This window comes from Eurosta solidaginis, chromosome 3, assembly GCF_040869045.1.
Source record: "Eurosta solidaginis isolate ZX-2024a chromosome 3, ASM4086904v1, whole genome shotgun sequence".
Taxonomy (NCBI): Eukaryota; Metazoa; Arthropoda; class Insecta; order Diptera; family Tephritidae; genus Eurosta; species Eurosta solidaginis.
This window is the reverse complement of record NC_090321.1, coordinates 156143265-156156767: the sequence shown is the minus strand read 5'-3', so window position 1 is coordinate 156156767 and position 13503 is coordinate 156143265. Positions and strand designations below refer to the sequence as shown.

The window sequence follows — 13503 nt, the reverse complement described above, 5'->3', positions numbered from 1 at the left end:
GGAGCGGAATGCACAATCACATAAATAGGTACGAAATGGGAAAAAAGTGCAAAAAATCTACTCTCGCTAATGCAAACGTGACTAAAATTTAACAAGGGGCGTGACCGCACAATGACGGTAAAATGACTAGTCCGATGACGTGGAGCGTTTTTGCAGGGATTAGATTTGGTGCAGTCCTATACTCCCAAAGGAGTATTCCTTACATTATTTATAGAGTGCTCGCGTTTTTTGAAGGGACTTTCCAAACTACTTTCACTGTAGTACTCCATGGAGCACCCACAGAGGATCATATGCCAAAGTACTAAAGAGGAATTGTGTCGGAAAGAATTATCGGAGTGAATTTAATTTAAAATGAAAGTAAATGAAGAGGGGCAATATAACTTTTATATTTTTTACTGCGAACATTCTTATGCTATTTAGCATTTGCGTGAATAAAGAAACTAATATTTCTCTATACTATAGTATGTATACATAAAACCAGTGCGCGGTTGCATTTTATCAGAGTTGCCATAGTAAAATTTTATTATCAGTTATTTGTATGCAATATTTTATTTTTGGCAACTCTGTTCAATCGTCATCGTGTCGTGATCACGGTCGTTAAAAACGAGCAATGATCGGCTGATGGTGTTCCGCAAACGTATTGCAAAGGAGTATTGTTAGAGTACTCCAACATGAAGGAAATGGAACACGTAATCCAAAAATTTTTGCAGGGTAGCATTTGTACACGGCGGCGTTAAGTTTTGTGACCAGTCCATTCCGTCGTACCATTTATGTGATTGTCCATACTGCTCACACATATACGGCATTAGGTTACCGAAATGTAAACAAACTATAGTGCTGTGCTGTTCTTACATTCACGTTAACTGTTGTTGTTGTTCTTGTTGTAGCAATGCTCGCCCCACCTAATAGCCGCGACCGATCACAAATTGTCATCAATATCCTCTAACGGGAGTCCAAGGAAACTTGCCGTTTCAACAGGGGTGGACCATAAGGAAAGGGGTGTTAGAGGCGTTGGTTCCACATTAAAATTAAAGAGATGGTTGGTGTCATGTGGGGACACATTGCAAGCAGGGCATACATTTTGTATGTCGGGGTTGATTCTGGATAGGTAAGAGTTTAACCTGTTACAGTATCCAGAACGAAGTTGAGCAAGAGTGACACGCGTTTCCCTGGGGAGTATGCGTTCCTCTTCTGCGAGTTCTGGATATTTTTCTTCAAGTACTGGATTCACCGGGCAATTCCCGACATAAAGGTCCGACGCCTGTCTATGGAGTTCACCAAGGACCTGCTTGTGTTTTTCCGCTTCATACGGCTGGGTTCTCAGGTGCCGTATTTCCTCAAAATGCTCACGGAGATGACTCCTTAGGCCCCTAGGCGGTGCTGGTTCGTCAATCAGATGTCTGTTGGGATGCCCAGGTTTCTGGGTATTCAACAGAAACTGTTTGGTCAGCATCTCATTTCTCTCCCTGATGGGGAGTATTCTCGCCTCATTATGCAGATGGTGTTCTGGGGACATAAGAAGACAGCCCGTGGCGATTCTGAGAGCAGTATTTTGGTAGGCCTGTAGTTTCTTCCAGTGGGTGGTTTTTAGGCTTGGCGACCATATGGGTGACGCGTTGCACGTAATCGGCTGGCTAATTGCTTTGTATGTGGTCAAGAGCGTTTCTTTGTCTTTTCCCCAGGTACTTCCAGCAAGGGATTTGAGGATTTTATTACGGCTCTGAATTCTTGGAACAATTGCGGTTGCGTGCGCACCAAAATGTAGATCCTGATCAAACGTCACACCCAAGATTTTGGGGTGTAGGACAGTCGGTAGCGTAGTGCCATCGACGTGGATGTTCAATATGGTCGACATTTGGGGCGTCCATGTTGTAAATAAGGTCGCGGAAGATTTAGTCGGTGACAATGCCAGGTTTCGCGAGGCGAAAAAACTGGAGAGATCAGGGAGATAGCCGTTTATTTTATTGCATAGCTCATCGACCTCTGGGCCTGGGCCTGTGGCCATTATTGTGCAGTCATCGGCGTAGGAAACGATTGTGACTCCTTCCGGTGGTGAAGGTAGCTTATATATGTAGAAATTAAACAAAAGCGGGGATAGGACACCACCCTGTGGCACCCCTTGTTTAATTCTCCTTTGTTTTGATGTTTCGTTTCTGAATTGCACCGATGCCTGCCGACCACCCAGATAATTTGCGGTCCACCTTTTAAGACATGGGGGAAGGGTAGACCCTTCCAGGTCTTGCAGTAACGAGCCATGGTTGACCGTATCAAAAGCGTTTGATAGGTCTAACGCTACGAGTACTGTTCTATGGTGGGGATATTGATTCAAACCGCAATTTATCTGGGTGCTAATGACATTTAGCGCGGAGGTAGTGCTATGGAGTTTTCTGAAGCCATGCTGATGAGGGGCTAGCTGCAAATGTGCTTGGAAATAAGGGAGCAAAATGGCTACAATCGTCTTTGCCACTGGCGATAGGAGAGATATCGGACGATATGACTCACCTACGTAAGCTGGTTTCCCAGGCTTTAGTAGCGGGACCACCTTGGCCATTTTCCATTTCTCGAGTATGACAAAGGTGGAAAGAGACAGGTTGAAGACATGCGCTAAATATTTGAAACCCTCTTTCCCTAGGTTTTTAAGCATCGGCATGGCTATGCCGTCTGGGCCCACTGCTTTGGATGGTTTAGCGCGACCAATGGCGTCCTCAACCTCTCTAGCGGTGATGGTAATTGGTGACGCGCTGAGTTTGTGTTTATGTGCGTGTCTATTGGCTCTCCGTCTATCTTTGTCGACCGAAGGATGCATTATATATTGTCGGCAGAAAGCGCTCTCGCATTTTTTCGCATCCGACAGCACCTTATCGCCAAAGGCGATGGAAACTTTTCTTGGTGCTTAGTCGGATTCGATAGGGACTTTACGGTAGACCCAAGTTTACCTACACCGGTAGAGAGGTTACAACCTCTTAGGTGCTCTTCCCATTTCGCCCGCTTATGTTCGTCCACAAGCAATCTGATGCGTTGGTTTATATCCCTTATTTGGGGGTCGCCTGGATCAAGCTGTCTTATAAGGTCGCGTTCCCTCGCTAAGCTCGCGGCCTCCGCCGGGAAGTGGGGCCGGATTTCGGGAATTCTCCCGGCGGGAATGAAATGTGCCGAAGCGGATTCAATGACCTTACGGAAGGCACTCTCCCCTTGGCGGGCATCAGTCGGGATAGGGAGGGCAGCAAAGCTGCTGTCTGTTGCAGATTTATATTCTTCCCACTTTCCTTTTTTGAAGTTTATGAAAGTGCGTTTTTCGGTGACGATGAAGTCGGCGGTACGCTCGAACGAAATAAGTATGGGCAGGTGGTCGGATGCCAATGTTACCATCGGCTGCCAGTTGACGCAGTTTACGAGTTCTGCGCTCACGATTGAGATATCTGGCGAGTTATGACAGCTTCCTACCATACGTGTGGGGGCGTCTCCGTTTGTTGTGCAGAACGTCGTTTCGTTTATTTGATCCGCCAACATCTCACCCCTACTGTCCGCCCGCAAGTTTGAATGCCATAGGTCGTGATGGGCATTGAAATCGCCTAAGATAATGCGATTGTTGCCAGTGAGTAAGGCCTCGATATTAGGGCGGTATCCACTGGGGCAACAGGTGACAGGAGGGATGTAGATGTTGATGATTTCTAGATTTGCATCGCCTGACCGGACAGATAGGCCTTGACGTTCTAAGACATTGTCCCTGCGGTCGATGCCAGGATCAAATATATGATATTGCACAGAGTGGTGTATAATAAACGCGAGGCCGCCTCCATTTCCGCTCTCGCGGTCTTTCCTGTGGACATTATAACCAGAGAAGGTCTGCAATGCAGATCTTGCTGTGAGTTTAGTCTCTTGAATCGCAGCAATGCGGATGTTGTGCCGCTTCATGAAATCGACTATCTCCGTAATCTTCCCAGTTAGTCCATTACAGTTGAACTGCAGAATTCTGAAGTGCATGAGGGGTGACGCCGCCACTCTAGGGGTAAGTGACGGGTGACTACGCCTAGGTTGTGGAAGGCCAGGACGCAATTGCTGTTGTGGCCTTGGGACTGGGCGCCCTTGGGCAAGCATTGGGGTACCCGGATGATTTGGGTTTGCGACCTGGCAACATGGCGCGATGAAACCCGTCGAGGGGTTGCCGTCGCGGAGACCAGAACATCTAGGAAAGTGGCACCACCCAAGGCAGGAGCTGCATTGAGCGGATGTCGCAAACCTATATATTCTGTGCTGGCAGACGGTGCAAACGGAGGCAGGGACTAAGAGTCTGTTTCCCTGACCTGCACGATTGCTGCCAGAAAAGAGGGGGGGGGGGGGGGGAAGAAGACGGGGGCAGGGGCTGATGCTCAGCATTGCTACCAGCTCTACTACGAAGGTAGTAGTTATGAGCTGTTTGAGTTGTTGGCACCGTGGGGCGCGAGCAGCAGCGGGTACTTGTTGTGGCTTGCTGAGCAGCGAAGCTGCTGGAAGGTAGTGGGGATACGCTTAGGCGTAGACTACGGGACGCCCTTGGGCGTGAGCAGCAAGGAGCCACAAAAGATTTATAAAAGTTACGTGGACGTCGGGTTTTGGGATCAAGCCCAGAACAACCTGTCCGATGCAACCATCCCTTGCACGAGACACACTGAACAGAGTATGACCGTCCTAAAAAGATTCTTTTCTGGCAAATGCAGCAAAACCATTTCTCAGGACCGGGGTCAGGAGACGGACCCGGATTGGGTTCGATACCTTCCCGGAATAAGAGAATATGTAGCAGTCCTGCTGCAAGGAGCTGCTGGGAGGATGACAATTTGTGGGAGGGACGAAACAAATTAAATGGGGTCACACTGAAATGACAGTCCTTGGTCGGGAAAAATCCCGAGTCGCTCCGGTACATAGAACCGACTGCCTTGGGAAACGAAACTGTCAAATGGCAGTCATTTTTTAATTTATATACCTGTAACTGTACGAGTATTTTTACATTAATATGACCGCATTTTGACTAGTATTACGACCGTTTTTATACTTGGGTTATATATGAAATTGCTATATAAATAAAACAATTCTTTAATTCAAATCCATTAACAATTCTTTTATTCAACATTTTTAAAATATATTAATTATAATATATTAATAATATTATTAAAACTTCTAATTCGCCAATTTTAATGCTATACCTTTTTTATTTTAGTTCAGAAAGCTGCCATTGAGGTTCGAAAGTTACAATTGAAGTTCAAAAAATTCAATTCAAGTTCAGAAATTTAAATTCAAGCTCAGAATTTCTATTCGTATTTCAGAAAATTAAAATTGAAGTTCAGAATTTCTGTTTGTAATTCAGAAAATTATAATTGAACTTAAATTGTAATTTTCTGAACTTTAATTGTAATTTTTTGAACTTCAATTGAAATTCCCGAGCTTTCAGAACTTCAATTGCAATTTTCAAAATTTTTTTACATAAAATGAACAATTTAACATTTTTTCTGACAGTTAAAGTGGCGAATTGCCTACCAGTGGTTTGAAACCACTTGCATTCGTGTTGGCGCTTCTCTATATCATTAATATAACAATATCTTGTTAATAATTTAATTAATAGACAAATATAAATTTTTTTCCTTTAGATTTTAGAACTGTGTACAAAAATATGTAATTTTACATACGCAACCTAAACCAAAAAGTATTGCAACTCATAATCAGAGTAGCTTTGTGTTGAATGTTGATTTATACCACAAAAATAACAAAATTCTCTACAAAACCTAGCTAAACGATAACGTTAACTACCAAAAAAACATAAGTTATTTTACGATGTTTCATGGATGTGTAAATCGACAGATTTAAATTTTTTTTTAAGTTTTGACATTTTTTAGTTTAGAATGCGATATTTACATTCAGTGGAATAATTTTACATTGAGGGTACTGTTTGCTATTTTTTTTTGTAATTTTGCAATAATAAACGTAGGTACTCATAGTAATATTTTGTTTTAAATTATGTGATTACAATATTTATAAGGACCATTTAGTTGATGGTATTGGTACTGTCAGTTAAATTCATCAGCAAATATTTATATTCAAAATATTTTTTGTTATACATCTAGTTTATAAAGTTTGGTTAATAATTATTGACAAATTCATTGCAATTGAATTGCTTTAAAAATCTTTGCAAACTTCATTCGATTGATGAATATTTCTTTTTAATTAGAGCATGAAAAGCTTCGAATAGGAACGTAGGAAAAAGCTTAGAATTATTAGATTCTCAGATACTTTTTAACCAAGATTATTTCAGTGTGTGTTGTTCGTTTGTTGTACAAATCCGTTGCATATTAATTTTCAGATCAAGAATACTCAAAGGTGTCGTGGCATCGTCTTGTTGGTCAATCGTGCGCCGCAATATCTATTGATGGGAATTGACATTCATTATAAAGTAGCGAAGGCAAGGTCCTGCGCAAACACATTGCCAACCTGTGTTGGCAAAAGATATGCTGAACTGTAGAGGATGAAACATTTTTAAAATTTAATAAAATTAAAATTATAGTTCTGCTAAAAAGGGGTAAAGTATTGTATGCTAAAGTATAGCAAAGTTTCAGCGGTCTTGTCCTGGTGAAAATTGAGTTTGAATAGGTCTCATTCTTCATTCTCAGAAACATGTACGAGGGTACATAAGGTAAGATATTAAAAATCCTCAACGCTTTTCTGCAATAACTAAAAAAAAAACTCACTTTCAAACCGGTGTCCTATCCCCACTTCTGTTTAAATTGTACATATCAATAGCTATCTTCACCACCAGAAGGAGTCACTATTGTTTCCTACACCATATGGTCGCAAAGCATAAGGATTACCCACTGGAAGAAGCTACAGGCCTGCCAAAATATTGCCCTCAGAACCGCCACGGGTTGTCTCCTTATTCCTCCAGAACACCATCTACATAATGAGGCGAGAATACTCCCAATAAATGAATGAAATGAAATGCTAACCAAACAGTTTCTGTTGAATACCCAGGAACCTGGGCATCCCAACAGACATCTGATTGATGAGCCAACACCGCCCAGGGTCTTAAGGAGTCACCCCCGTAAGCACTATGAGGAAATACGGCACCTGAGAACACAGCCGTATGAAGCCAAAAAACAAAAGCAGGTCCTTGGTGAACTGCATAAACAGGCGTCGGACCTCTATGTCAGGAATTGTCCGGTGAATTCAGTACTCAAAGAACAATACCCTAAACTTGCAGAACAGGAACGGACGCTCCCTAGGGAAACGCGAGTCACTCTAGCCCAACTTCGATCTGGATACTGTAACAGGTTAAACTCTTACCTATCCAGAATCAACCCCGACATATAAAATGTCCCTTCTTGCAATGTGTCCCCACATGACACCAACCATCTCTTCAATTGTAACGTGGAACCAACTCCTCTAATACCCCTCTCTTTATGGTCCACCCCTGTTGAAACAGCAAGTTTACTCGGACTCCCGTTAGAGGACATTGATGACAATTTGTGATTGATCAAACCTATTGGATGGGGCGAAGCACTGCTACAACATCATCAGAAGGCACTCGAAGACGATGCCTCAAAACTAACAACCAAAAGCAATAATTATCATTTCACTGACACAAATTTTATAGTTTTTTCTTCCGTAGCTGGACACAATCTTTTCATAATATTCCTTAACAATTTAAGATTAGACATTTTTTCAAGTTATATTTTCACTTACCAGCAGCAAAAGAATCATGTTTAATTGTACGCCGCATAAGCATTATAGCATCATGTAACGAAGCTCGGTTTCTTCCAAAAATTTTTCGGCACTGCCCCGTAAAATCAATGAACATGTTCTAGCATTAACGCAATCTTTCAATAATTATAAACTATAAAAATGAAATTAATGTCAAACCTACTATCAAACCTTGGAAAATGTTGATGCGTTCACCACCAATTTGACGTTCTTCAAAGTAATCACATTGACCCAAAACACTTGAATTAATATCATTAGCTGTAGTCATAACAGCACCACCACAAGCTTTCATTGTACGTTTCCAATCTTCTACATGAACAGCAAAGAACGTATCACGATCTGAAAAATACTGTGTAGCAACATCACCAATTGGTAGTTTAGATAACACAACATTGGCGCCTTACTTAGCTAGTTTATTGTACAGAATACGCCATTCAGCATCAACAACTTTCTGATACTCTTGAACATTGGAGGACATTGCTGTGGCAGCGCTTTTTTCCAATAAAGCACGTTGATGTTCCTTTGATTGGCGCTTCGACATGTACAGCCATGAATTTTGGACATGCATAATTGCAATGCTTTACGTATAGCTGTAATGATGATACGAGCATGCACGCCTTCCTCAACATATGGCTTAACTTGTTTCAAGATTTCACATGCTTAAAGTACTACTGAAATGGTGCCATCGCCGACCTGATAAGAGACACATTTTTATTCTACACGTTCTAATATAACAAAAAACTCACCTCAGCATTTTGAGATTGGGCGATATCGACTAGAGTTTTACGGCTGGATGCACAATATCCAATAGTTTCATAATGGTTGCCCCATCATTCGAAATTGTGGCCCTAACACATAGTGTACCGATACAAGTGTGTCAACTAAGCGATAAACGTCAAAACTACAAACAGCCTCGGTCACCTGATGCAAATCTCAGGTCTAGAGTTTCATTTTTCGTACGTAAGAGTACTTCAACATGAGTTGCATTTAATAGTTTAATAAAACTCTGTAGTATTTACAGATAAAATAGTTGCATATATTTCCGCATAAGAATACTAGAAGATTTGTAGCCTGCAACAATGCGGAAACATACGGAAAGCAAAATTTATTTAAATTAAAGTCAAAATATAAAGCGCCACACGTGTAACATCCCTGCAAAAATCGTGTGACGAAAAACGCACACAAACACACGAATTTTTGACATGGGTGACGATTTGGAATGAAAAATTCTTCAAATGAAATAGCATGTTGACAAATTTAGCTTTCCCACAATGTATCGTGCTCTCTCGCACCTATTATTTTTATAGGGATAGCAAAATACGTAATTTTTGCGTGCAAAAAAATTCGCCATTTCTAATTCAGCAGAGACAGCAAAACATTTGGTGGTCGAAAATTTTTTCAATTTTGAGAGTTTTAAATGGAATATCTCCGGAAATATTTAAAATTAACAGGGAGTTCTCCAGATCACATATATATATATTTTAAAGCTCGCAAACTTATAATTTAAAAGTAATTTGGTGTTAAAGTTTGCAAATTTCTATACAAATTTTATATGTGTATACGTATATATATGTGGCAGCACAGCTTTGTAATGTCATCAATAAAATATATGTATATATATATATATATATGTGCATGTTGCTACAAAAGAGCGATTGATTTAATAAAAACATTTATAATAAGTGAAAAAAATGCAAAAATGAAATGTGAAATATACTAAAATGCAATTTAAGTTTATCGTTGCCAATTTATATAGATATGTATGTGGATTAAGGTTTTGAAAGATGTGTAAATTGTAATTCAAAGTTCTATAGAAATTTGTTAAATTTGCAAACTTTAACAACAAATAACTTTTAAATTATAAGTTTGCGCACTTTAAAATATATATATTTGTGATCGGGAGAACTCCCTCTTTCATTGGATACCAAGTTTTACCCCGAACTCGGGGGTGCTATTCTAAAATTTTCCCAAAGTCTTTAATATACAATGATTTTTGCTGTTTATTTCGACAAACATTTTTGATTTGATTTTTGTGCTCATCGAAAGAATTCACAATTATATAGCACCATGCCGCGAATAATGATAAAAGGTGGTGTGTGGAGAAACACTGAGGTAAGCATTTGACGCGACTGGTTACTCTTGGCCGTTTATTAACTAAATTGATAACTTTCAGGATGAAATCCTCAAAGTAGCTGTAATGAAATATGGCAAAAACCAGTGGTCACGTATTGTATCACTGCTGCATCGCAAATCTGCCAAGCAATGTAAGGCACGCTGGTACGAATGGCTTGATCCTAGCTTAAAGAAGACAGAATGTTCACGCGAGGAGGATGAAAAGTTTTTGCATTTTGCCTAATTAATGCCAACACAATGGCGTACAATTGCGCCGATTATTTCAGAGGGTTAACTGGCACCAATTTTTCACACCAAATTGTTAGGTACAGGATTCGCCACGGGTAGGTGAGGTTGGCAATCACAACCGCTTGAATCATTTTGGTCGGCAGGTATGCCGCGGATATATTCTTGGCACTTGTTATTGATGGCTTTTATGATGCCACCAACACAACCTGGACAGACGCCAGTGCGCAGACTTATAGTTTACGAGTTATTTGATGTTAAAGTTTGCAAATTTAGCAAATTTCTATAGCACTCTCACTTACAATTTACACATCTTTCAAAACCTTTATGCTCATAAATATCTATATAAATTGGCAACGATACACTTAAATTTCATTTTAGTATATTTCACATATAATTCTTGTATTGTTTTTACTTAATTTAAATGTTTTTATTAAATAAATCGCGCTTTTGTAGCAACATTCACATTTATGTATGTATATATTTTATCGATGACATTACAAAGCTGTGCTGCCACATCAACAAAGAAAAAACAAATATAAATATTAACGTGCCACCTTTCAGTTAATAAAGAAAAAGGAAAATATATATTTTTACTACTATGCGGAAGGACATCACCGTGGCGGTAGCCACGGTTATACCACACACCCGGACTTGGCATGGCGTAGCCCAGGGTTATTTTAAATAAGCGCGGCCGAAGGCCGCCTACGCGTAAAGGTGTTCTACGCAGAATTACTGTGCATGGCGCAGCCGGTGTTGGATCGGCTAACATAACAATAAACATAAGACTTATAAGGTAATATCAGCTCGTTCACGAATGCAAAAAAGAGCATTTTCAAATTTTTGGTAAATAAAGACTAGAAAAGTTAAAGATATATATACATCAGATGAAAGATATTTTTATAATTTTTCGATTCTGCACTTGTTCCGTTTTTTAGATGTGGCAGCACAGCTTTGTAATGTCATCAATAAAATATATATATACATAAATGTGAATGTTGCTACAAAAGCGCGATTGATTTAATAAAAACTTTTATATTAAGTAAAAACAATGCAAGAATTATATGTGAAATATACTAAAATGAAATTTAAGTGTATCGTTGCCAATTTATATAGATATTTATGTGCATAAAGGTTTTGAAAGATGTGTAAATTTTAAGTGAAAGTGCTATAGAAATTTGCTAAATTTGCAAACGGGGGGTGCTATTCTAAAATTTTCCCCAATGCGGAAACATACGGAAAGCAAAATTTATTTAAATTAAAGTCAAAATATAAAGCGCCACACGTGTAACATGGAATATTTTCGCTTCTAATACTGTTTTCACACAGAAACTTAATGATCTCATTTCACCTGCTAATGAAATCGTAAATTTTTTGCTTTCACACAGAAGTAACTGCTCGATTAGTATGAAGAATGAGACAGACAATCATGGCGGAACGATACAAGGTGGGAGCATGGTGACATACCTACAAACAAACAAAATTCCATGTACTTGTAAATTCGATGGACAAATGTCAAAATCGTACAGCGCCGGTAGTTGATGTATCAAATCAAATAAAAAAGGTTATAATCAGCTGTTCGATGCGGCCACCTTGTATCGTTCCGCCATGCAGACAATGACATTTGCTTTGACAAATGACATTTTTAAGGACTGAACACACGAAAAACTAAGAAGCGGAAACGGAAGTGGAACGCTGCCAACAGAGTTGCATTGTGCTTTTGACTTCATTAGGCATTCGATTTGCTACTAATGAAATAATAATAGATTCGAATTTTGTAGGGAAGATTGAGCTCAATAAGCGTCTTAATGTAGAAAATTGCCTTTATTATTCAATAAGCCGTCTGTGTGAAAATAGTATAAGGCTGTTTACATAAATGCATAAGGGCAAAATTATATAAACGCTTTGGTCGCTTCCAAGCAATGATAACGTACGGCGTTAAATTGTTTTTCGTACGGCGTTGTCAAAGCGTAGGCACGCAACCAAAGCATTTATGTAAATTTGTCGATATTTCGCCCGACAGATGAATTAATGAATGCAACATAGCCAAAGCGTCTATGTAAATCCACCTTAATTTTTGTAGCTGTGAAAGTCTCCTGCAAATAAAATGGTGCTGTAAGTGCAAACAAATCAATATGACACTACTTTATCTCCAGCTCACCGGGAAGCTACTATAAAATCGATTGCAAGATTCCCCTCGTTTTGCAAGGATTTGTAGTTATCTCACTTAGCGCGCTATCTAGCGGAATTTTGTTTTCTGTAGATTGTATTGTCACCAAGCCTCGAACTGTGTGCCAAGTTTCAAGTCTCTCGGTCACCGGGAAGTTAGTTAAAAATGGATTGAAAGATTCCCAAATCAAAACTAATTTTCTTAATATCTCGATCCATGTGCATTCTAGAGAAATTTTTTTGATCAAATATTGCATTGTCACCGGGTTCTGACTCACACCCAAGTTCCTAGTCTCTAGCTCACCGGGAAGTTACCTAAAAATCGATCGCAAAATTCCCTGCGTTTCTTCAGGGATTTTCGTTTATCTCGATTCGTCTGCCACCTGGCAGCATTCTGTTTTCCACGAATTGTAGTGCCATCGACTCGCAAACTATGTGCTAAGTTTCAAGTCTCTGGATCACCGAAAAGTTAGTTAAAATTCGATCGTAAAATTTCCAATTCAAAATAGATTTTCTGTATATCTCGACCCGTGCGCCACCTATCGGATTTTTTTTCACTTGAATTGTAATTTCTCCCTCTTCTCCGTGTATATGGAAATGCTGCTGTCATAAACAAGGCACCTATCCGACTTCGTCCAGTCATCCCTGCTGAGGATGTTTACCTTAAAGTTGGTTTCCGCAACTGTTATGGTCGCACAGAGATCCGTGCTAGGAGGGAGAAAAACGGTATTTGTTTAGTATACTTCAGAGTCCGGTGGTCTTGTTGTTCCAACACGACAACACTCTTAGACGCAGGGCTGACCTTGCCGCCGCTCGATAACCAGCTAGATCCAAGGATGTCAAGAATGACCTGAAGAGCTTCGCTAGGCCTTGTTCTTAGAACCCGCTTATGCTTATCATGCTGGATCTGTGGACTTAACCCAACAAGTTTAGGTTTGACGGCTTGCTCACGACTGGCCACCATACGACTATCCCATACAGCAGTATGGGTCGGACAATCGCGGTATAAATCCATCTACATATGTTGGGGGTGAGTCCCCATTTTTTGCCAATGGCCCTTTTACACGTATATAATGCAATGTAAGCTTTCTTTTGTCGCTGAATGACGTTGTCCTTCCAGCTCACCTTTTTGTCTAAAACTACTCCTAGAAATTTGGCCTTATTTGCCAGGCTTAGGCGCACTCCATTTACTTCTGGTAGGTTTAACGACGGTGTTTTATATAGTTTGGTATATAAGACAAGCTCCACTTT

At 40.0% G+C, this 13503-nt stretch overlaps 2 protein-coding genes across 12 annotated transcripts in view; one reads left to right on the top strand and one right to left on the bottom strand.

Moving 5' to 3' along the window:
• Window positions 1–5167: 5167 nt before the first annotated feature.
• LOC137244436 (T-complex protein 1 subunit eta-like) overlaps window positions 5168–13503 on the bottom strand; it is a 32635-nt gene continuing 24299 nt past the window's right edge. Inside the window, exons 1-6 of one of the 8 annotated variants that reach the window (XR_010951000.1) lie at window positions 8647–10780; window positions 8472–8573; window positions 8130–8418; window positions 7897–8074; window positions 7708–7841; window positions 5168–6484 (exon numbers count right to left, since the gene is read on the bottom strand). Coding sequence is in view for 6 of the 8 variants with exons in the window: in XM_067773428.1 (XP_067629529.1) it covers window positions 6372–6484; window positions 7708–7825; window positions 7889–8017 (360 nt within the window). In the remaining 2 variants the exon portion in view is untranslated. Of the gene's footprint in view, window positions 6485–7707; window positions 7842–7888; window positions 8075–8129; window positions 8419–8471; window positions 10781–11320; window positions 11409–11434; window positions 11512–13503 lie in introns of those variants that run through there. The other 7 variants (XM_067773428.1, XR_010950999.1, XM_067773425.1 and 4 more) reach the window with 7 other exon arrangements.
• LOC137244434 (succinate--CoA ligase [ADP/GDP-forming] subunit alpha, mitochondrial-like) overlaps window positions 8938–13503 on the top strand; it is a 50528-nt gene continuing 45962 nt past the window's right edge. For all 4 annotated transcript variants that reach the window (XM_067773423.1, XM_067773422.1, XM_067773421.1 and 1 more), the window contains exon 1: window positions 8938–9110. The gene's annotated coding sequence lies outside the window, so the exon portion shown is untranslated. The remainder of the gene's footprint in view (window positions 9111–13503) is intronic.